At 40.6% G+C, this 25,747-nt stretch overlaps 1 protein-coding gene across 4 annotated transcripts in view; it reads right to left on the minus strand.

The window, feature by feature from the left end:
• The window catches only part of LOC139766671 (uncharacterized), a 32,745-nt gene extending 13,195 nt beyond the window's left edge, over positions 1–19,550 (minus strand). The window contains exons 1-2 of one of the 4 annotated variants that reach the window (XM_071695588.1): positions 19,523–19,550; positions 2,999–3,445 (exon numbers count right to left, since the gene is read on the minus strand). In XM_071695588.1, the coding sequence (XP_071551689.1) occupies positions 2,999–3,445; positions 19,523–19,535 (460 nt within the window). In that variant the 5' untranslated portion in view covers positions 19,536–19,550. Of the gene's footprint in view, positions 1–2,998; positions 3,446–16,531; positions 16,952–16,996; positions 17,116–19,522 lie in introns of those variants that run through there. The other 3 variants (XM_071695605.1, XM_071695578.1, XM_071695596.1) reach the window with 3 other exon arrangements.
• Positions 19,551–25,747: the final 6,197 nt, after the last annotated feature.

Here is a 25,747-nt window from a genome sequence, read left to right on the forward strand (position 1 = left end):
TAAGAGAGATGTGTGGAAATAAAAAGAGCGTGGTTGAGAGAGCAGAAGAGGGTGTTTTGAAATGGTTTGGGCACATGGAGAGAATGAGTGAGGAAAGGTTGACCAAGAGGATATATGTGTCGGAGGTGGAGGGAACGAGGAGAAGAGGGAGACCAAATTGAAGGTGGAAAGATGGAGTGAAAAAGATTTTGTGTGATCGGGGCCTGAACATGCAGGAGGGTGAAAGGAGGGCAAGGAATAGAGTGAATTGGAGCGATGTGGTATACCGGGGTTGACGTACTGTCAGTGGATTGAATCAGGACATGTGAAGCGTCTGGGGTAAACCATGGAAAGCTGTGTAGGTATGTATATTTGCGTGTGTGGACGTATGTATATACATGTGTATGGGGGGGGGGGTTGGGCCATTTCTTTCGTCTGTTTCCTTGCGCTACCTCGCAAACGCGGGAGACAGCGACAAAGTATAAAAGAAAAAAAAAAATATATATATATATATATATATATATATTAATGATTGAGACTCACGCGCTGCCTACTGCGCCATGTTTGAGGACAATATGTGGTGTAATTTATCCCTGGGGATAGGGGAGAAAGAATACTTCCCACGTATTCCCTGCGTGTCGTAGAAGGCGACTAAAAGGGGATGGAGCGGGTGGCTGGAAATCCTCCCCTCTCGTTTTTTTTTTTTTTTTTTTTCAATTTTCCAAAAGAAGGAACAGAGAAGGGGGGGCCAGGTGAGGATATTCCCTCAAAGGCCCAGTCCTTTGTTCTTAACGCTACCTCGCTAATGCGGGAAATGGCGAATAGTATGAAAGAAAAGAATATTAATGATTATAAAAAATAATGGATTTTGGTAAAGACAACAACAAAGGCCACATTCGTTCACACTCAGCCTCTAGCTGTTGTGTAATGCACTGAAACCACAGCTCCCTTTCCACATCCGGGCCCCACAAAATTTTCCATGGTTTACCCTAGACGCTTCACATGCCCTGGTTCAATCCATCGACAGCATGTCGACCCCGGTATACCACATCGTTCCAATTCACTCTATTCCTTGCATGCCTTTCACCCTCCTGTACGTTCAGGAGGGCTGTAGATAGGGTGGTGCGGAGGAGGGTGGATGTGTTGGAAATGAGATGTTTGAGGACAATATGTGGTGTGAGGTGATTTGATCAAGTAAGTAATGAAAGAGTTAGAGAGATGTGTGGTAATAAAAAGAGTGTGGTTGAGAGAGCAGAAGAGGGTGTATTGAAATGGTTTGGTCACATGGAGGGAATGAGTGAGGAAAGATTGACAAAGAGGATATATGTGTCAGAGGTGGAGGGAATGAGGAGAAGTGGGAGATCAAATTGGAGGTGGAAGGATGGAGTGAAAAAGATTTTGAACGATCAGGGCCTTGAACATACAGGAGGGTGAAAGTGTGCAAGGAAAAGAGTGAATTGGAATGAGGTGGTATACCAAGGTCGACATGCTGTCAATGGATTGAACCAGGGCATGTAAAGCGTTTGGGGTAAACCATGGAAAGTTTTGTGGGGCCTGGATGTAGAAAGGAAGCTGTGGTTTCAGTGCATTACACATGACAGCTAGAGACTGAGTATGAACAAATGTGGCTTTTGCTGTCTTCTCCTATCGCTACCTTGCCCGCATGCGCACATGTGTGTGTGTTTGGGGGGGAGGGTCATGTGTGGCTGGGCGGTGACAGGAATGGATGAAGGTAGCAAGTATGAATATGTACATGTATAAATGTCTGTTTATGTATATGTTGAATGTATAGGTATGTATATGTGTGTGTGTGTGGGCGTTTATGTATATACATGCGTATGTGAGTTGATTGGGCCATTCTTTCATCTGTTTCCTTGCACTACCTCGCTAACACAGGAGACAGCAACTAAGTATGATAAATAACATAAATATATATATACACAGACATACACATATATAAACATGTTCATATTCATACTTGCTTGCTTTCATCCATTCCTGGCACTCCACCTCACAGGAAAGAGCATTGCTGCCCCCTGCTTCAGTGAGGTAGCGTCAGAAAAACACAAAAAAAGGATACATTTGTTCACACTCAGCCTCTAGCTGTCATGTGTAATTCACCAAAACCACAGCTCCCTATCCACATTCAGGCCTCGCAGACCTTTCCAGGGTTTACCCCAGACATTTCACATGCACTGATTCAGTCCACTGACAGCAAGTCGACCCCAATATACCACAATGTTCCAATTTGCTCTATTCCTTGCACACCTCTCTCCCTCCTGTATGTTCTGGCCCCAATCGCTCAAAATCTTTTTCACTCCATCACTCCACCTCCAATTTGGTCTTCCACTTCTCCTTATTCCTTCCACCTCTGACACATTTATCCTCTATGTCAGTCTTCCCTCATTCATTCTCTACATATGCCCAAACCATTTCAACATCCTCTTCTGCTCTCTCAACCACATTCTTTTTATTTCCACACCTCTCTCTTACCCTTTTATTACTTATTCATACCACATATTTCCTCAAACATTTTATTTCCAACACATCCACCCTCCTCCACACAACCCAATCTATAGCCCATGCCCTGCAACCATATAACATACCCATTTTTGCTTCGAGATAACATTCTTTCCTTCCGCATATTCTTCATCACTCCCAGAACCTTTGCCTCCTCCCCTACCCTGTGACTCACTTCAGCTTCCATTGTTCCATTTGTTGCCAAGTCCACTCCCAGATATCTAAAACACTTCACTTCCTCTAATTTTTCTCCACTCTGACTTACATCCCAGTTAACTTGTCCCGCAACCCTACTGAACCTAATAATCTTTACTCTCAACTTTCTCCTTTCACACACTTTTCCAAACTCAGTTGCCAGTTAATATTCTGCTAAATTCATCACCCATCAACATGCCCTCTTCCAATCTGCATTGGAAGCAGATGACCCACTTCCCTATCCAACACATCATAATATTGTGATGAAACAATTATGAAAAATGTGCACTGGATATGTTCTCACCTGTGGGTATATGTTTAAGCATACAGGCACTTGATGTCTTGTTCACACTTTGTCCACCAGGCCCACTTCCTCTAATAAAACTCTCGTCCAGATCATTTTCATCAAGAACTGGAACTCTTGATTTATCTATTTTTTTATTATAATCACACCCCTTCATATGAAATCCATTCACTGAATTAGTTTTATCTACAATTTCAGGAAAGCATGGTCTTTGAGTTAATAAATGAAGAGGTCTTCTTATAAGATATGTTGCTTTTTCATTTTCATGTAAACATGTATTTCTAAAGTGTAAATAACATTTTTGTATAAAACTAGTAGGGGATGAAAAAATGAAAGAGTTCCAGTTATTGCAAAAGTTCATCCTTGACAGACAATTTGTGAATGGTCTTGCACTTGTCATCCAGTGATGATTAATCTTTAATATTTGAATCAACATTACAGCAATCTCTGAAAAGATGAAACATTAAACTCACAAAAAAGTCAACAAAAAACACAACTGTAGCAGAGATTATACATAAGCTTAAACATTTAAATTTCTGGTGGATGATGGTAGACAACCTCTAGCCACTCACAGACATGCTACAAAGGTAAAATTAGATGACCCACAAAAGTACTACTAGTGAAAAAAGCATTTCCCCATTTCCCACATATTCAAACTGAAACCTTATTGTGTAATGATATACAAATATTCAAACTTTACAAGTCATCTTGATAAGACATATTTCTGTACATCCTTTTATACTTCTTTACTTCTTTCCTCTTTTCACATGAAAGTAAACTTTCATTGTTTACACACCTTTTCACTTCTTATAGAGAGAGTTAGCGATAAGTTTGGCTCACATGACAGGTAGGCCAATGTCTAAAATTCATCACCAAAAATTTGGAAGTCTACTGTGGGATTTTTCATACCATGTGTAAAGATGGCTTTCTGTAGCACACAGGATCTATGCCATCATCCACTCTACTGTTCACTTTTGCTCCCAGTGTTTCTTCTGCTGTCATGTCCATTCCCAGAAATTTAAATCTAACCCTCTGCTTCCTCCAGGTCTCCTCCAATCAAACTCTCTTCACAATAACTTGCAACTTCCCCCCTTCTCACATTCTCCCAAACTCAAGACACCAGCTTCTGTAATTTTTCACTAGAGTTGTTTCATCTGCTTATGGCAAATGACTATCAGCAGATGCAAACATGTTAAACAGACATGATGACCTCACACACCTGTGACACAGACCCTCTTCACTTTAGACCTCTCACCCTCCTCTCTTCCTAATCACACACATGGCTTACTATCTTCGTTAAACACTCTTAAATGCTTCTCAAGGCTTTTCTCAAATGCTGTGTATTTGTTGCACCTTCCACATTGCATTTCTACTGACTTCATCACACATTTTCTCCAGATCCATTAGTGCCACACCCCGTCTCTCTCTTTAGTTTTCCCACAGATTCTTCAAACCAAACATTAAATCCAAACATCCCTGACCACTCCTGAAGCCACAATGTTCCTCCCCACTCTGATGCTCTGTGCATGCAACTATCCTCTTACTCCACATTCTCCCATACAACTTACCATGTACTGAATACTCAATTGACTTGTACCTCTGTAATTTGAACATACTTTTTTGTCCCCCTTGCCTTTACGCAATAACACTACTCAGGCATTATGCCAGTCCTCCAGCACCTCCCCTGGGTCATACACACTCAGAAAATCCTATCTAACCATCAACAACAATGCCATCCCCTTTCTTAAGAAATAAAACTGCAACATCATTCAATCAAGCCACTTTGCTGTATGCAAGGCTATTACCACCTATACTCTTCACCATATATTTTTTCATATTAGCTGAGACAGCATGGGCAACTGAAGCCTTAATCAAGACCACACATCTCCACACATCTTCATATAAAGCCCATGCCTCTCATCCACACAAAATTGTTGAAACAATTATACCTTCAAACATTCCTATTTTTGCCCTCCCAGATAACCACTTCTATATATTCTTCAATGCTCCCACAACATTCATCCTCTCGCCTACCCTACAACTCGCTTTTTACTTGCTGCTATGTCTACTCTCAGATATCTAAAACACTTCACTTCCTCCAAATTTTCTCTATTTAAATTCACAACCCAACCAACATGTCCCCTACCCTGCTAAACCTATTAAACTTGCTTTTATTTACATTTACTGTCGACTTCCTCCTTTCAGAAACACACACTCACAAACTCAATCACCAGCGTTTGCAGTTTCTCACTTGAACCTCCCACCTGTGCTGTTTCATCAACAAACAAATGACTCTTTCAAGACATGGTGAGATTACACATCCCTATCACAGACTAAACTTCACTTGGAACCACTCACTCCCATCTTCCTAATTGTACATACGCCTTACACTATTGATAAACACTTTTCCCTACTTCTAGCAGCTTTTCTTGCACACCATATACTCTTAGTCCTTCCACAAGGCATCTCTCTCAACCCTATCATGTGCTTTCTCCAGATCCATAAATGCCTCATACAAATCCATTTTTATCTCTAAGTATTTCTCCCACAATATTTAAAGCAAACCCCTGATTGACACATACTCTACCATGTATGAAGCCACATAATTCCTCCCAAGTATGATACTCTGTGCTTGCCTTCATCCCCTTAATCACTACTCTCCCATATTACCTGGTACACCCAGGAAACGTATACCTTGTACTTTGAAAGCTTACCTTTGTTCCCCAAGACTTTTTACTATGACACCATACGTGCATGCCAACAATCCACAGACACCTCACCATGACCCATACCAACCAATCAACAACTCAATCATCCCCTTTTCTTCAGGAATTCAGCTGCAATACCATCCACTGCAGCCACCTTGCCAAGTTTCATCTTATGCAAGGCTTTCACCACCTCTTCGCTCATCAAAACACTCTCCAGACTCTTTCACTTAGCATATCATCCTAACCCAACCCCCTATATCAGCCACCCTATCATCAAACACATTCAATGTCATTCAAAATACTCAACCATCTTGTCCTCCACTCAACGCCACCTACTACCGCTTACCCAATTGAGCCCTTCACCAGTGTTCCCATTTGTTCTGTTTCTATTTTCACTCAATTAACCTCCTTCCAAAAGATCTTATTTTTCCTGAAGTTTCCTGATACTCAAACTCTTATTTCCTTTTATCAATTTACTCTTGACCTCCTACCACTTCCTCTTAAAAATCTCCCTATCATTTGTACTCCTTCCTGGTAAGTACCATCCACCCTCTCTTTCTTCTTTAACTAGCAATTTTACCATCCCACCATTCACTACCCTCTCTAACCTCCTCACCTACCTTATGCATGCTAATCACACCTCTCACAAATGTCAGCACTGCTTCCCAAAATACCTCCTATTCCTCATGCACTCCCCTAACTTTATTTACTCTCACCTATTTCCATTCTGTACTTAATCTCTCCTAGTATAGCTTCAACAAGTCTCTTTTCCAAATTACTTTCACCTATTTCCATTCTGTACTTAATCTCTCCTAGTATAGCTTCAACAAGTCTCTTTTCCAAGCTCACTTACTTTTACCACTCTTTTCTCACTCATGACATTTTCTTTTTTCCAAAAACCTTTGCATATCTTCTTCGCCTTCACAAGGTAATGATCACACATCCCACCAGCTGCCCCTCCCAGCACAATCACATCCAGAAATCTCTCTTTTGCACTCCTATCAATTAGTAAGTAATCTAATAATGCCTGCATACCATCTTTCTTACATATGTATACTTGCATACATCCCTCTAAAAAGACCAGGTGTTCCCAATCACAAATCCTTTTTCAGCACTTAATTCCTAAAGATGTTCACCATTTCCATTCATACAACTTAATACCCCATGCCCCTAATTATACCCTCATCTGCCATATTATTCTCCTTCACATTTTTTTTTTTCTTTTTACATTGGAGACTTTAGACATAAACAAAAGTCCATATCAGTGCCAGACCTTAATTCAAACAAAAAAAATTAATGAATGAGAAAAAGAAGAGACAGGCAAAAGTATTTAAAAATCTGTCTCAAAAAGTGCCAGGCCATAATTATTGGGAAAGATATGAGAACGTATGCAGGAATGACCACAAAAATGCAATCCCGAAACAATTTCATAAAAACGATCATCTTATACACCTTAAAAATAGTTATTTTATACCCTTCTGCTGATTATGTTACCCATACCAATTGAGTCTGTCCTAATTACTAATACTAAGAACTTTAATTTGTCCCAAGGCAACTATAAAGCTCATTCTATTATCAACCAAATTATAAAAAAAATTAAGACAAAAAACAAAAAAAATCATCCAAGACACATCTAGCAACCCAGGCAAACCACCACACTACCCCTCCAAACCGCATGGTGTCCCCAATTCTCTCTCTTTAATGGTTACTTTGGTCAGGCCAGTGTGTTTTCTATAATGGTAGACACTAGACGGTACTTCTGTTATGATGTTGGTATTCAAATAATTTTCAATTACTGGCACCTGATGGGGTGGATTGTTCCCTTGGAAAATGCTAAGCCATATGTACAGAAAAACTACGCATTAAATGAAATTAATAAGATGAAAGCCTGCAAGGTGGTGAGTTTGGATGGGACTGCAGTGGAATTTATAAAAAAAAAAAAGGGGGTGACTGTGCTGTTGATTGGTTGGTAAGGATATTCAGTGTATGTATGGATCATGGTGAAGTGCCTGAGAATTGGCTGAATGCATGCATAGTGCCACACTACCCCTCCAAACCACATGGCATCCCCAACTCTCCCTTTAATGGTTACTTTGGTCAGGCCAGTGTGTTGTCTATAGTGGGAGACACTAGACGGTACTTCTGTTATGATGTTGGTATTTAAATAATTTTTAATTACTGGCACCTGATGGGGTGGATTGTTCCCTTGAAAAATGCTGTGCCATATGTACAGAAAACTTACGCATTAAATGAAATTAATAAGTTGAAAGCCTGCAAGGTGGTGGGTTTGGATGGGACTGCAGTGGAATTTATAAAAACAGGGGGTGACTGTGCTGTTGGTTGGTTGGTAAGGATATTCAGTGTATGTATGGATCATGGTGAAATGCCTGAGAATTGGCTGAATGCATGCATAGTGCCATTGTACAAAGGCAAATGGGATAAAGGTGTGTTCAAATTACAGAGGCATAAGTTTGTTGAGTATTCCTGGGAAATTATATGGGAGGGTATTGATTGAGAGGGTAAAGGCATGTACAGAGCATCAAATTGGGGAAGAGCAGTGAGGTTTCAGAAATGGTAGAGGATGTGTGGATCAGGTGTTTGCTTTGAAGACTGTATGTGAGAAATACTTAGAAAAACATATGGATTTGTATGTAGTATTTATGGATCTGGAGAAGGCATATGATAGGGTGGATAGAGATGCTTTGTGGAAGGTTTTAAGAGTATGTGATGTGGGAGGTAAGTTGCTAGAAACAGTGAAAAGTTTTAAACAAGATATTTATTTATTCATTATACTTAACCGGTCTCCTGCGTTAGTGAGGGAGCGCAAGGAAACAGACAATGAATCGCCCAACCCACCCACAAGCACATATATACATAAACGCCCACACACACACACACACATATACATACATATACATTTCAACATATACATACACAGACATATCCATATATTATACATATCCATACTTGCTGCCTTCATCCATTCCTGTTGCCACCCCGCCAAACACACACTTAATACCCCACGCCCCTAAATATATCCTCATCTGCCATATTACTCTCCTTCACATTTTTTTTTTTTTTTTTTTTTTTTTTTTTTTTTTTACACTGGAGGCTTTAGTCACAGACAAAAGTCCATATCAATGCCAGATCTTAATTCATGCCTAAAAAAAATTAATGAATGAGAAAAAGAAGAGACAAGCACAAGTATTTAAAAACCTGTCTCAAAAAGTGCCAGGCCATAATTATTGGGAAAGATATGAGAATGTATGCAGGAATAACCACAAAAATGCAATCGCGAAACAATGTCATAAAAACCATCACCTTGAACACCTTAAAAATAGTTATTTTATACCCTTCTGCTAATTATGTTACCCATAACAACTGAAGCTGTCTTAATTGCTAATACTAAGAACTTTAATTTGTCCCAAGGCAACTATAAAGCCCATTCTATTATCAACCAAATCATTATAAAAGAATTAATAAGACAAAAAAAAAAAAAATCATCCAAGACACATCTAGCAACCCATGCAAACCTCCAACACACAACCCCTCTGTACCACATGGCATCCCCAACTCTCCCTTTAATGGTTACTTTGGTCAGGCCGGTGTGCTGTCTATGATGGTAGATGCTATACGGTACTTCTGTTATGATGTTGGGATTTAAATAACTTTTATTAATTACTGGCACCTGAGGAGGTGGATTGTCCCCATGAAAAATGCTGTGCCATATGGATAGAAAAATTACACATTAAATAAAGTTAGATAAGATGAAAGCCAGCAAGGTGGTGGGCTTGGATGATATTGCAGTGGAATTTATAAAAAAAAAAAAGGGGGGGTGACTGCGTTGTTTATTGGTTGGTGAGGACAGTCAATGTATGAATGGACCATGGTGAAGTGCCTGAGGATTGGCTGAATGCATGCATAGTACCATTGTACAAAGGCAAGTAGGATAAAGGTGAGTGTTCAAATTACAGAGGCAAAAGTTTGTTGAGTATTCCTAGGAAATTATATGGGAGGGTATTGATTGAGAGGGTAAAGGCATGTACAGAGCATCAGACTGGGGAAGAGCAGTGTGGTTTTAGAAGTGGTAGAGGATGTGTGGATCAGGTGTTTGCTCTGAAGAATGTATGTGTGAAATACTTAGAAAAACATATGGATTTGTATGTAGCATTTATGGATCTGGTGAAGGCATATGAGAGGGCAGATAGAGATGCTTTGTGGAGGGTTTTAAGAGTATATGGTGTGGAAGGTAAGTTGCTAATAACAGAGAAAAGTTTTAAACAAGATATATATTTATTTGTTATACTTAACCGGTCTCCTGCGTTAGTGAGGAAGCACAAGGAAACAGACGAGGATTGGCCCAACCCACCCACACGCACGTATATACATAAACGCCCACATACACACATATATATACATATACATTTCAACTTATACATATACAGACATATCCATATAAACATATGTATGTATCCATTATTGCTGCCTTCATCCATTCCTGTCGCCACCCCGCCACACATAAAGGAGGCAGCACCAGGAACAAACGAAAAAGGCCACATTTGTTCACACTCAGTCTAGCTGTCATGTATAATGCACTCAAACCACAGCTCCCTTTCCACATACAGGCCCCACAGAAGTTTCCATGGTTTACCCAAGATGCTTCACATGCCCTGATTTAATCCATTGACAGCACATCGACCCTGGTATACCACATCGTTCCAATTCACTCTATTCCTTGCATGCCATTTACCCTCCTGTATCTTCAGGCCCCGATCGCTCAAAATCTTTTTCACGCCATCCTTCCACCTTCAATTTGGTCTTCTGCTTCTTCTTCCCTCCACCTCTGACACATATATCCTCTTTGTCAATCTTTCCTCACTCATTCTCTCCATGTGTCCATACCATTTCAAAACACCCTATTCTGCTCTCTCAACCACACTCTTTTTATTACCACACATCTCTCGTACTCTTTCATTACTTACTCGATCAAACCACCTCACACCACATTTTGTCCTCAAACATTTTGTTTCCATGCCTCACAACCATATAACATTGTTGGAACGACTATTCCTTCAAGCAAAAAACCAATTTTTACTCTCCGAGATAACGTTTTCTCCCTTTGCACATTCTTCAATGCTCCATCCCCCACCCTGTGATGCACTTCCACTTCCAAGGTTCCATCTGCTGGTAAGTCCACTCCCTGATATCTAAAACACTTCGCTTCCTCCAGTTTTTCTCCATTCAAACTTACCCCCCAATTGACTTGTCCCTCAACCCTACGGAACCTAATACTAATAACCTTACTCTTATTCACATTTACTCTCAACTTTCTTCTTTAACACACTTTACCAAACTAAATCACCAACTTCTGCAGTTTCTCATCCAAATCAGCCATCAGCACTGTATCATCAGCGAACAACAACTGAGACTTCCCAAGCCCTCTCATCCAGAACAGAATGGATAGTTGCCCCTCTCTCCAAAACACTTGTATTCACCTCCCTAACCACCCAATCCATAAACACATTAAACAACCATGGAGATATCACACACCCCTGCCGCAAACCAAAATTCACTGGGAACCAATCACTTTCCTCTCTTCTTACTTGTACACATGCCTTACATCCTTGGTAGAAACTTTTCACTGCTTTTAGCAACTTACCTCCCCCACCATATACTCTCGAAACCTTCCACAAAGCATCTTTATCCACCCTATCATATGCATTCTCCAGATCCATGAATGTGACATACAAATATATCTGTTTTTCTAAATATTTCTCAATTACATTCTTCAAAGCAAACACCTGATCCACGCATCCTCTACCACTTCTGAAACCACAATGCTCTTCCCCAATCTGATGCTCTGTACATGCCTTTACATTCTCAATCTTTTTTTTTTTTTTTTTTGTCGCTGTCTCCCGCGTTTGCGAGGTAGCGCAAGGAAACAGACGAAAGAAATGGCCCAACCCCCCCCCCATACACATGTATATACATACGTCCACACACGCAAATATACATACCTACACAGCTTTCCATGGTTTACCCCAGACGCTTCACATGCCTTGATTCAATCCACTGACAGCACGTCAACCCCGGTATACCACATCGCTCCAATTCACTCTATTCCTTGCCCTCCTTTCACCCTCCTGCATATTCATGCCCCGATCACACAAAATCTTTTTCACTCCATCTTTCCAACTCCAATTTGGTCTCCCTCTTCTCCTCGTTCCCTCCACCTCCGACACATATATCCTCTTGGTCAATCTTTCCTCACTCATTCTCTCCATGTGCCCAAACCATTTCAAAACACCCTCTTCTGCTCTCTCAACCATGCTCTTTTTATTTCCACACATCTCTCTTACCCTTACGTTACTTACTCGATCAAACCACCTCACACCACACATGGTCCTCAAACATCTCATTTCCAGCACATCCATCCTCTTGCGCACAACTCTATCCATAGCCCACGCCTCGCAACCATACAACATTGTTGGAACCACTATTCCTTCAAACATACCCATTTTTGCTTTCCGAGATAATGTTCTCGACTTCCACACATTCTTCAAGGCTCCCAGAATTTTCGCCCCTTCCCCCACCCTATGATTCACTTCCGCTTCCATGGTTCCATCTGCTGCCAGATCCACTCCCAGATATCTAAAACACTTCACTTCCTCCAGTTTTTCTCCATTCAAACTCACCTCCCAATTGACTTGACCCTCAACCCTACTGTACCTAATGACCTTGCTCTTATTCACATTTACTCTTAACTTTCTTCTTCCACACACTTTACCAAACTCAGTCACCAGCTTCTGCAGTTTCTCACATGAATCAGCCACCAGCACTGTATCATCAGCGAACAACAACTGACTCACTTCCCAAGCTCTCTCATCCCCAACAGACTTCATACTTGCCCCTCTTTCCAAAACTCTTGTATTCACCTCCCTAACAACCCCATCCATAAACAAATCAAACAACCATGGAGACATCACACACCCCTGCCGCAAACCTACATTCACTGAGAACCAATCACTTTCCTCTCTTCCTACACGTAGACATGCCTTACATCCTTGATAAAAAACTTTTCACTGCTTCTAACAACTTGCCTCCCACACCATATATTCTTAATACCTTCCACAGAGCATCTCTATCAACTCTATCATATGCCTTCTCCAGATCCATAAATGCTACATACAAATCCATTTGCTTTTCTAAGTATTTCTCACATACATTCTTCAAAGCAAACACCTGATCCACACATCCTCTACCACTTCTGAAACCACAGTGCTCTTCCCCAATCAATACCCTCCCATAATTTCTCAGGAATACTCAACAAACCTATGCCTCTGTAATTTGAACACTCACCTTTATCCCCTTTGCCTTTGTACTATGGCACTATGTATGCATTTCGCCACTCCTCAGGCACTTCACCATGATCCATACTTACACTGAATATCCTTACCAACCAATCAACAACACAGTCACCCCCTTTTTTAATAAATTCCACTGCAATACCATCCATACCTGCCATCTTGCCGGCTTTCATCTTCCACAAAGTTTTACCTCTTCTCTGTTCGCCAAACCATTCTCCCTGACCCTCTCACTTCCCACATCACCCCAACCAAAACACCCTATATCTGCTACTCTATCATCAAACACATTCAACAAACCTTCAAAATATTCACTACATCTCCTCACTTAATCACTACTTGTTATTACCTCCCCATTTTCCCCTTTACCAACGTTCCCATTTGTTCTCTTGTCATATGCACTTTATTTACCTCCTTCCAAGACATCTTTTTATTCTCCCTAAAATTTAATGATACTCTCTCACCTAAACTCATTTGCCCTCTTTTTATTTATTATATTTATTTATTATACTTTGTTGCTGTCTCCCACGTTAGTGAGGTAGTGCAAGGAAACAGACAAAAGAATGGCCCAACCCATCCACATACACGTCCACACACAGCACATATACATACCTATACACATCTACATATACATATCTATACACACAGAGACATATACACATGTACATAATTCATAGTCTGCCCTTATTCATTCCCGTCGCCACCCCGCCACACATGAAATAACAACCCCCTCCCCCCCCCATGTGCACAAGGTAGCGCTAGGAAAAGACAACAAAGGCCACATTCATTCTCACTCAGTCTCTAGCTGTCATGTATAATGCACCAAAACCACAGCTCCTTTTCCACATCCAGGCCCCAAAAAACTTTCCATGGTTTACCCCTGATGCTTCACATGCCCTTGTTCAATCCATTGACAGCACATCGACCTCAGTATACCACATCATTCCAATTCACTCTATTCCTTGCACGCCTTTCACCCTCCTGCAGGTTCAGGCCCCAATCACTCAAAATCTTTTTTACTCCATCTTTCCACCTCCAATTTGGTCTCCCACTTCTCATTCCTTCCACCTCTGACACATATATCCTCTTTGTCAATTTTTCCTCACTCATTCTCTCCATGTGATCAAACCACTTCAAAACACCCTCTTCTGCTCTCTCAACCACACTTTTTATTACCACACATCTCTCTTACCCTTTCATTACTTACTCGATCAAACCACTTCATACCACATATTGCCCTTAAACGTCTCATTTCCGGCACATCCACCCTTACGGCACATCCACCCTTCCTAATAACCTTGCTCTTATTCACATTTACTCTCAGCTTTCTTTTTTCACACACTTTACCAAACTCAGTCACCAGCTTCTGCAGTTTCTCACCCGAATCAGCCACCAGCGCTGTATCATCAGTGAACAACAACTGACTCACTTCCCAAGCTCTCTCATCCACAACAGACTGCATACTTGCCCCTGTTTCCAAAACTCTTGTATTCACCTCCCTAACAACCCCATCCCTAAACAAATTATACAACTATCGAAACATCACGCATCCCTGCCACAAACCAACTTTCACTGAGAACCAATCACTTTCCTCTCTTCCTACATGTACACATGCCTTACATCCTCGATAAAAACTTTTCACTGCTTCTAACAACTTACCTCTCACACCATATATTCTTAATATCTTCCACAGAGCATCTCTGTCATATGCCTTCTCCAGATCCATAAATGCTACATACAAATCCATTTGCTTTTCTAAGTATTTCTCACATACATTTTTCAAAGCAAACACCTGATCCACACATCCTCTACCACTTCTGAAACCACACTGCTCTTCCCCAATCTGATGCTCTGTACATGCCTTCACCCTCTCAATCAATACCCTCCCATATAATTTCCCAGGAATACTCAACAAACTTATACCTCTGTAATTTGAGCACTCACTTTTATCCCCTTTGCCTTTGTACAATGGCACTATGCAAGCATTCCTTCAGTCCTCAGGCACCTTACCATGAGTCATACATACATTAAATAACCTTACCAACCAGTCAACAATACAGTCACCCCCTTTTTTAATAAATTCCACTGCAATACCATCCAAACCCACTGCCTTGCCGGCTTTCATCTTCCGCAAAGCATTTACTACCTCTTCTCTGTATACCAAAAGATTCTCCCTAACCCTGTCACATTTCACACCCGAATCAGCTGGTGGCTGATTCGGATGAGAAACTGCAGAAGCTGGGGACTGAGTTTGGTAAAGTGTGTGAAAAAAGAAAGCTGAGAGTAAATGTGAATAAGAGCAAGGTTATTAGGTACAGTAGGGTTGAGGGATAAGTCAAATGGGAGGTATGTTTCAATTGAGAAAAACTGGAATGGAGAAAATCTGGTATTGCAGTGGAATTTATTAAAAAAGGGGGTGACTGTGTTGTTGACTGGTTGGTAAGGTTATTTAATGTATGTATGACTCATGGTGAGGTGCTTGACGATTGGCAGAATGCTAGCATAGTGCCATTGTACAAAAGCAAAGGGGATAAAAGTGAGTGCTCAAATTACAGTGGTATAAGTTTGTTGAGTGTTCCTGGTAAATTATATGGGAGGGTATTAATTGAGAGGGTGAAGGCATGTACAGGGAGAGCATCAGATTGGGGAAGAGCAGTGTGGTTTCAGAAGTGGTAGATGTGTGGATCAGGTGTTTGCTATGAAGAATGTATGTATTTGATACCAACAGAATCTATGAAAACCTTACCTACCTTCACCTAGGAGCTCAGACTGTCACTTTCAACATTATATAAGAAATATACCAAAAACCCTGATGTTATCTTCCTTCCACCATACTGGTTGTATATTATGCAGCGTACATTGATACACTCAACAAACAGTAAACACAATCAACGAGGAAACCTCTCAGTACATGAATGCTAAAATCATACTATTTTCTAATCAAAAATAAAATACATCTGTTCCTACGGTGGTGGTCTCCATAGATAATGTCAAATACCGTTTTAGTTGTTTCACTCTACCATATTTTCCCTGATCATCACAGATCTTAGTCACTGAAAACAGTACTCCAAATTATGGTACCTAACTTAAATCACTTCTATTAAGCATTAGGAGTCCATTCAGAAGCGTTAATTCCAAATTCATGTTATCTCTGTGGTACTCCTACACTGGAACTTTTCCACAATATTATTAATGCACGATAATATTACATAATATCCATATTAATGTGTAAGGCTAGTTTTGCTGCATTACGGAACGGGTGATTCACCAGGTAGAATAATACATGCTACAAATCACTCATGCTACAAATCACTCTAAATCACTTTTATTCAGTTCCCTAAACATTCCGCAACCACTGCAAAACAGTCACTCAATATCCAGAGTTAATAATGAGGTGCTGATCTACATTATTTCCTTGACATCCACAAAATATGTGAGCCAACGATGGTATTTTCACGCACCTCTAGTAACTTATCATTTATTGTGCAGCTGGTACATATCCTTCTGTTCTTTATCATCTTTTTCCTTCTGTTACAGTTGGCAGGGAGTCCTTACTGTTGGTGTATCCTGTAGAGGGGAAAAAAAGTGTAGCTTCTGGTGAGAGTTCTTCACCCGTTGTGGAGGCCGCGGTCACCTCGACCATCCTGACGGGTTTATTTACATTGGGAGACAGGCCAAACCCAAACCTGGATCAGGGTAAGGAATCTCATCCAGACTCCTTGGATTATTAAGGCCCAGGTGATACCGGCACCTCAAAGATAAGTCGCCAGTCAGGACATAGAGCCACACAGACTCATGTACAAAGGGAACAATCCAGCCCAATAATCAACTGAATCTAACCTATATAATGTTCAACCTAAACCTTAACCTTAGCGATAACCATAACGTTAGTGTACGACTTTGCCTTCCGTAAGTGTTGTACTTACTTAAGCTGTAGGTGAGGTGAGGGTGTAAGATTAAGTTAGGGTTACCTTTATCAATACATTATCTTGTGTGGCTACATGTAATGTCTGGCAGTTAACTGTCTATCACGACGCCAGCAGAAATGACAGTTTTGTTTGCATATATGTATAAGAATCATTAGACATAACCAAATCATGGCATATTTATTATGTGATATATCATTGGCTTTATTTTCATGCTAGTCCGCCGTTTCTCACGTTAGCAAGGTAGTGCTCGCATCATATCACTAGCATATAACTAGAGCAACCTGTTCACAGATAATCCCTATAGACCTTTCATGTGCCCTAATTCAAACCAATGACATCAAATTTCCTTCTGTACACCACATCGTCCCGTATAGTTCTATTCTATGCATGCCTCACCATCCAGAATTTCAGACCTCGATAACTCTAAGCAAATTTCTCTCCAACCTCATCTTGTAGGTCTTCTCTTTCCCTCTTCTGACCCACACCCACTAAGTCAGTTAGTCTTCATTCATCATCTCACTATATGTCCTAACCATACCTTCAGCCTTTAACATACTCTTCCCATTATTACGTTTCTGATCCTCTCATTTCTTACTCGATCAATTCTTCTTGCACCATACACTGTTCTCACGCATTTCATTTCCAGCAAAATGGATGGTACCTCGAACAGTCATTAGTAATTAAGTCCAAAGGAAGGAGGCTAGGGGTCCTAGGGGAAGAGACAACGATGTGTCAAAAACTGATAATAAGGCTGGAAGAGTTATAAGGAGTTACTGAAAAACAAGGTCAAAAGTTAACAGACTTGGAGGAGGAGGTAAAGAAATCAAATCAAAGTACAGGATAAGTGCCATCAGCTCAAAGGATGAGCATGGGGTGCACAATATATTTGCCGGGGTCACGGCATAAATCAGATGGGAGCGAGTCGTGGATTTAGAAAATGTAGTCAAAAGAAATCCAGCAGAAATTTTGCCAAAGGAAAGAAGAGGCAATGAATGAGGAACAAAATGGTTCTGAAGGGTCTAAACTGGATATGATAAAGGCCATTCAACCAAAGGAAATCCCCATAACACAATGCAGACCATCAATTATAGTGAGAAAGGAGTGGGAGCAGAATCAGTTTCTGTCCGTCGAACAGATGGGTAACACTTGAAAGATGATGCATTGAAAAATGCATCTGGGATTACTGAAACGTGGGGACACAATGAATCAAGTTTTTAGGAAAAGAACATTCACTTTCTCAGGAATATTTATGGTTCACCTGAAGCAAGGATTGATAAGCACAGAATGAATATGCATGATGAACGCATATTGGTAATTTTAGGATATTTTAAAGAGAACCACAAAGAGATTGACGAGGAATTGATAATCGAGACTCCCGGAAGCCAAAGATAAGACGAGAGCACTTTTTGTTAGGAAAGAAATAAGTATTGGAGGATGTTGTCAAGATATAAGGGAACGATCCGAAATGGTTACATTTGTATCAGATTCATATAGAAAATGGTTATTTAAGGAGGGTAAGAAATCTGTAGAGAAGGAGGAATTCGGTAAGAGATGATAGACCAAGGAAAAAGGGAAATGCGCAAAGAACACATTCAAAAGGCAAAAAACGGGAGGCGTCAAAAAAGTAAAATGATAAAAAAGAATATTCCCGGCTGTGCTGGGGAAGGTTGAAGAATGTTGTGACTAAAATGTAGGACTGAAAATAATGTATAAACATGCAGATGAACTAGTAGTAAATGGAAAATAGCTGGAAATATATAAAATCGTATATGAGAAAACGCACCTAATATTATTGGAGTGTTAGAGAGTAAACTTACTGAAGAAAAGTAAGTTATAGTGAACATTTTTCTAATGGCGAAAAAAAAGACATAGGAAGAAGAGGATTGGCCCTCTTAATAATCAACAGCCTTTAGTATCTGGAAATAAATAATCCTCCAAAGAATTTCAAAGAAATAATAGATATATAATGAAAATAGCGAGGAACAATCAGAAGGGCGCATGAAACATTAAAATACACACTTCTCAGAGTTGGTAATGTCCTAACTATGGGGATTTCAGTTATGGAGACACAAGTTCTAAGAGTGTAAGAAAATTTCTTTTACTAACAGGTAAAAGATAAAATTAGGATGAGGCTAATGCACTCATCACTAGATCTTATTTTCACAAAAAGTAACATGAAAAGTGAGAATATCATATACAGTACACCAATTGGGGAGAAAAAATCCCATAATGCCTCCGTATGATTATATGGTAAACGAGGACGTAAAGATAGTATATATATATATATATATATATATATATACACATAATTTATATACTTTATTTTTTTTATACTTAACCGCCGTCTCCCGCATTAGCGAGGTAGCGCAAGGAAACAGACGAGGAATGGCCCAACTCACCCACATACACATGTATACACATAAACGCCTTCACATGCACATATACATGCTTATACATTTCAATGTATACACAAATACATACACAGACATATGCATATAAATACATGTAAATATTTATCCATACTTGCTGACTTCATTTCCGTCGTCACCCCGCTAGAGACAGAGTGTGAACGAAAGTGGCCTTTGTTGTCTTTTCCTAGCACGTCCTAGTGCGAATGTGGGGGAGGGGGTTGTTATTTCATGTGTGGCGGGGTGGCGACGGAAATTAATAAAGGCAGACAGTAGAATTATGTACATTTGTATGTATGTATATGTCTGTGTGTATATATATGTATACGTTGAGATGTACAGATATGTATATGTGCATGTGTGGACGTGTATGTATATACATGTGTATGTGGGTGGGTTGGGCCATTCTTTCGTCTGTTTCCTTGCGCTACCTCGCTAACGCGGGAGACAGCGACAAAGTATGATATATATATATATATATATATATATATATATATATATATATATATATATATATATATTTTTTTTTTTTTTTTTTTTTTTTTCCATACTATTCGCCATCTCCCGCGTTAGCAAGGTAGCGTTAAGACCAGAGGACTGAGCCTTTTAGGGAATATCCTCACTTGGCCCCCTCCTCTGTTCCTTCATTAGGAAAACTGAAAAAGAGAGGGGAGGATTTCCAGCCCCCCCGCTCCCTTCCCTTTTAGTCGCCTTCTACGACACGCAGGGAATACGTGGGAAGCATTCTTTCTCCCCTATCCCTAGGGATAATATATATATATATATATATATATATATATATATATATATATATATATATATATATATATATATATATATATATATATTATGGACTAGGGAGGGAATAATCCAAAACGTTTCCCTCCATCTATAAGTAATTTGTAGGTGAAAGAACCAAACCTTGAGATCCTGAGGGGGATAATTATATGGCAGGGGTATTCAATTACTTTAGGAGTAGGGCCGTAGTATGAAACTCTAATTGAGTTTTTCTCTAATCTTTTAAACATAGAAACATGATATGCATATATATATAATTTGCTTCTGCTTTTCCGCTAAACACATAAAAATAATTATGTACCGGTAACTGATGAAATAATTCAACATGACACTATTCTCCCAAGCATTATTCGACTCAAAAATATGAACTTAAATGGGAAAAAATAGTGCTATACATTTACTAGATGTAGAGGAAAATAGTGACTATCCTACAAAGGACCGAACAAGCCCCGCTCGGCCCTGCTTTTATAATGAGCCATGAACGTATGCGCCGCCTAGACACGTACAGTTCACTGAGCTACGAGCACAGTGGTGCGGGGAACAGTACACTTCATTCAATTGTTACAATTGATCACACATTTCCTTCAGCTATCTAATGCATCAGTCACATAAAAATCTATTTACGTAAAATTTCGTAAGTACTGAAATTGTATAAACCTCAATTCATTTTAATTTTTCTAAGTCTGTCAAAGCGCCAATGGTAAATCACACTAGGGCTGGATTTGGCCTGTGGCCTGCCAGATGGATAGCCCTTCAATGGAGATTATCTTAGGAGAAGGGAAAACAGGACGTTAGTCTGGGCAGCTTTCTCGAAATGTGTTGAGGTTACCAGTGACGCCACAGGATTCTGTCCTGACCAATGCTCTTCTTGATTTATATAAACGACTTAACCGAAGGAATTAACTCCTACCTGAACATCTTAGCAGATTTTAAGTACCCACAGTCAAACACCTACTTCCACAGCTTCTCACTCCCTTTTACCAATAGAGTCGTGTCGTCACAGCTGACTGCAGACCCACCCTTCTCTCCAAAACTCTAACATTTACCTCCCTCATCGCCACATCCATATGTAGGCTAGTGATTTGGGGGCACTTTGGACAAAATAATCTCCCACCCCCTTGACAAATCTCTGGAACCTCATTAGGGAAATGGAAAGCGAGGAGGACTACATCAGTTTACAAGAGGACCAAGACAATCTCCAAAGTCGGTCTGATACTTGGTTGATGAAATTCAACCCGAGTAAATGTAATGAGTCTGGTACCCAGTCAAAGAAGAAATCCATATTAATATCATTCATGAGAGATGAGCTGCTGCTTCTTTGAGTAAGAGGGACATGACATCATCTGATGGCAAATAATAGTTGTTGTTCGCTGATGATACAGCACTGATGGCTGATTCGGGTGAGAAACTGCAGAAGTTGGTGACTGAGGAACTGGAGGAAGTGAAGTGTTTTAGATATCTGGGAGTGGATTTAGCAGCGGATGGAACCATGGAAGCGGAAATGAGTCACAGGGTGGGGGAGGGGGCGAAGGTTCTGGGAGCATTGAAGAATGTGTGGAAGGCGAGAAGGTTATCTCGGAGAGCGAAAATGGGTATGTTTGAAGGAATAATGGTTCCAACAATGTTATATGGTTGCGAGGCATGGGCTATAGATAGGGTTGTGTGGAGGAGGGTGGATGTGTTGGAAATGAAATGTTTGAGGATAATATGTGGCGTGAGGTAGTTTGATCGAGTAAGTAATGAAAGGGTAAAAGAGATGTGTGGTAATAAAAAGAGTGTGGTTGAGAGAGCAGAAGAGGGTGTACTGAAATGTTTTGGTCACATGGGGAGAATGAGTGAGGAAAGATTGACAAAGAGGGTATATGTTTCAGAGTGGAGGGAACGAGGAGAATCGGGAGACCACATTGGAGGTAGAAGGATGGAGTGAAAAATATTTTGAGCGATCGGGGCCTGAACATACACGAGGATGAAAGGCGTGCAAGGAATAGCGTGAATTGGAGCGATGTGGTATACCGGGGTGGACGTGCTGTCAGTGGATTGAACCAGGGCATGTGAAGCGTTTGGGGGCCTGGATGTGGAAAGGGAGCTGTGGTTTGGGTGCATTACACATGACAGCAAGAGACTGAGTGTGAACGCATATGGCCTTTGTTGTCTTTTCTTCAGGCTACCTCGAGCGCGCGGGGGGAGGGGGTGCCATTTCATGTGTGGCGAGGTGGCAACGAGAATGGTTGAAGGCAGCAAGTATGAATATGTACATGTGTATATATGTATATGTCTGTGTATGTATATGTATGTATACGTTGAAATGTATAGGTATGTATATGTGCGTGTGTGGGCATGTATGTATATACATGTGTATGTGGGTGGGTTGGGCCATTCTTTCCTGTTTCCTTGTGCTACCTCGCTAACGCGGAAGACAGCGACAAAGTATGATAAAAAGATAGATAATATATATATATATATATATATATATACGAATAAAGTGTATATGAACGCGCACCTTCATAGAACATACAAAGCTCTAACAGCCAGGATCGAACCTGGGACCCCTTGTGCAAGAGGCAGACATACTAACCGTTAGGCTAAGGGACTGTATATTAAAATACAACTATTCGAAATACTAACTACTCGAATACCCTTCGTCTCACTATGGTGAGCAACGGGGTCTATCGGTTGTTTCCCAACAGAACACATAGCCAGCTGAAAGCGTTTTACCGAACCTGACTGTACAACGTGGAGTTATATGAATACGAATAAAGTGTATATGAATAAAGTGTATATATATATATATATATATATATATATATATATATATATATATATATATATATATATATATATATCTTTCTTTTTCTTTCTTTTAAACTATTCGCCATTTCCCGCGTTAGCGAGGTAGCGTTAGGAACAGAGGACTGGGCCTTTTTTGGAATATCCTCACCTGGCCCCCTCTGTTCCTTCTTTTGGAAAATTTAAAAAAAAAAGAGAGGGGAGGATTTCCAGCCCCCCGCTCCCTCCCCTTTTAGTCGCCTTCTACGACACGCAGGGAATACGTGGGAAGTATTCTTTCTCCCCTATCCCCAGGGATAATATATATATATATCTTTTTTTTTTTTTTTTGCTTTGTCGCTGTCTCCCGCGTTTGCGAGGTAGCGCAAGGAAACAGACGAAAGAAATGGCCCAACCCACCCCCATACACATGTATATACATACGTCCACACACGCAAATATACATACCTACACAGCTTTCCATGGTTTACCCCAGACGCTTCACATGCCTTGATTCAATCCACTGACAGCACGTCAACCCTGGTATACCACATCTCTCCAATTCACTCTATTCCTTGCCCTCCTTTCACCCTCCTGCATGTTCAGGCCCCGATCACACAAAATCTTTTTCACTCCATCTTTCCACCTCCAATTTGGTCTCCCTCTTCTCCTCGTTCCCTCCACCTCCGACACATATATCCTCTTGGTCAATCTTTCCTCACTCATTCTCTCCATGTGACCAAACCATTTCAAAACACCCTCTTCTGCTCTCTCAACCACGCTCTTTTTATTTCCACACATCTCTCTTACCCTTACGTTACTCACTCGATCAAACCACCTCACACCACACATTGTCCTTAAACATCTCATTTCCAGCACATCCATCCTCCTGCGCACAACTCTATCCATAGTCCACGCCTCGCAACCATACAACATTGTTGGAACCACTATTCCTTCAAACATAGCCATTTTTGCTTTCCGAGATAATGTTCTCGACTTCCACACATTCTTCAAGGCTCCCAGAATTTTCGCCCCCTCCCCCACCCTATGATCCACTTCCGCTTCCATGTTTCCATCCGCTGCCAGATCCACTCCCAGATATCTAAAACACTTCACTTCCTCCAGTTTTTCTCCATTCAAACTCACCTCCCAGTTGACTTGACCCTCAACCCTACTGTACCTAATAACCTTGCTCTTATTCACATTTACTCTTAACTTTCTTCTTTCACACACTTTACCAAACTCAGTCACCAGCTTCTGCAGTTTCTCACATGAATCAGCCACCAGCGCTGTATCATCAGCGAACAACAACTGACACACTTCCCAAGCTCTCTCATCCCCAACAGACTTCATCCTTGCCCCTCTTTCCAAAACTCTTGCATTCACCTCCCTAACAACCCCATCCATAAACAAATTAAACAACCATGGAGACATCACACACCCCTGCCGCAAACCTACATTCACTGAGAACCAATCACTTTCCTCTCTTCCTACACGTACACATGCCTTACATCCTCGATAAAAACTTTTCACTGCTTCTAACAACTTGCCTCCCACACCATATATTCTTAATACCTTCCACAGAGCATCTCTATCAACTCTATCATATGCCTTCTCCAGATCCATAAATGCCACATACAAATCCATTTGCTTTTCTAAGTATTTCTCACATACATTCTTCAAAGCAAACACCTGATCCACACATCCTCTACCACTTCTGAAACCACACTGCTCTTCCCCAATCTGATATATATATATATATATATATATATATATATATATATATATATATTTATATTTTATTTATTTTGTGTTGTCGCTGTCTCCCGCATTAGCGAGGTAGCGCAAGGAAACAGACGAAAGAATGGCCCAACCCACCCACATACACATGTACATACATACACATCCACACACAGCACATATACATACCTATACATCTCAATGTATACATATATATACACACACAGACATACATATATACACATGTACATAATTCATACTGTCTGCCTTTATTCATTCCCATCGCCACCCCGCCACACATGGAATAACAACACCCTCCCCCCTCATGTGTGCGAGGTAGCGCTAGGAAAAGACAACAAAGGCCCCATTCGTTCACACTCAGTCTCTAGCTGTCATGTAATAATGCACCGAAACCACAGCTCCCTTTCCACATCCAGGCCTCACAGAACTTTCCATGGTTTACCCCAGACGCTTCACATGCCCTGGTTCAATCCATTGACAGCACGTCGACCCCGGTATACCACATTGTTCCAATTCACTCTATTCCTTGCACACCTTTCACCCTCCTGCATGTTCAGGCCCCTATCACTCAATATATATATATATATATATATATATATATATATATATATATATATATATATATATATATATATTTTTTTTGCTTTGTCGCTGTCTCCCGCGTTTGCGAGGTAGCGCAAGGAAACAGACGAAAGAAATGGCCCAACCCACCCCCATACACATGCCTTGATTCAATCCACTGACAGCACGTCAACCCCGGTATACCACATCGATCCAATTCACTCTATTCTTTGCCCTCCTTTCACCCTCCTGCATGTTCAGGCCCCGATCACACAAAATCTTTTTCACTCCATCTTTCCACCTCCAATTTGGTCTCCCTCTTCTCCTCGTTCCCTCCACCTCCGACACATATATCCTCTTGGTCAATCTTTCCTCACTCATTCTCTCCATGTGACCAAACCATTTCAAAATACACTCTTCTGCTCTCTCAACCACGCTCTTTTTATTTCCACAC

The sequence above is a fragment of the Panulirus ornatus genome, chromosome 4 (genome assembly GCF_036320965.1).
Source record: "Panulirus ornatus isolate Po-2019 chromosome 4, ASM3632096v1, whole genome shotgun sequence".
In the NCBI taxonomy this organism is placed as follows: domain Eukaryota; kingdom Metazoa; phylum Arthropoda; class Malacostraca; order Decapoda; family Palinuridae; genus Panulirus; species Panulirus ornatus.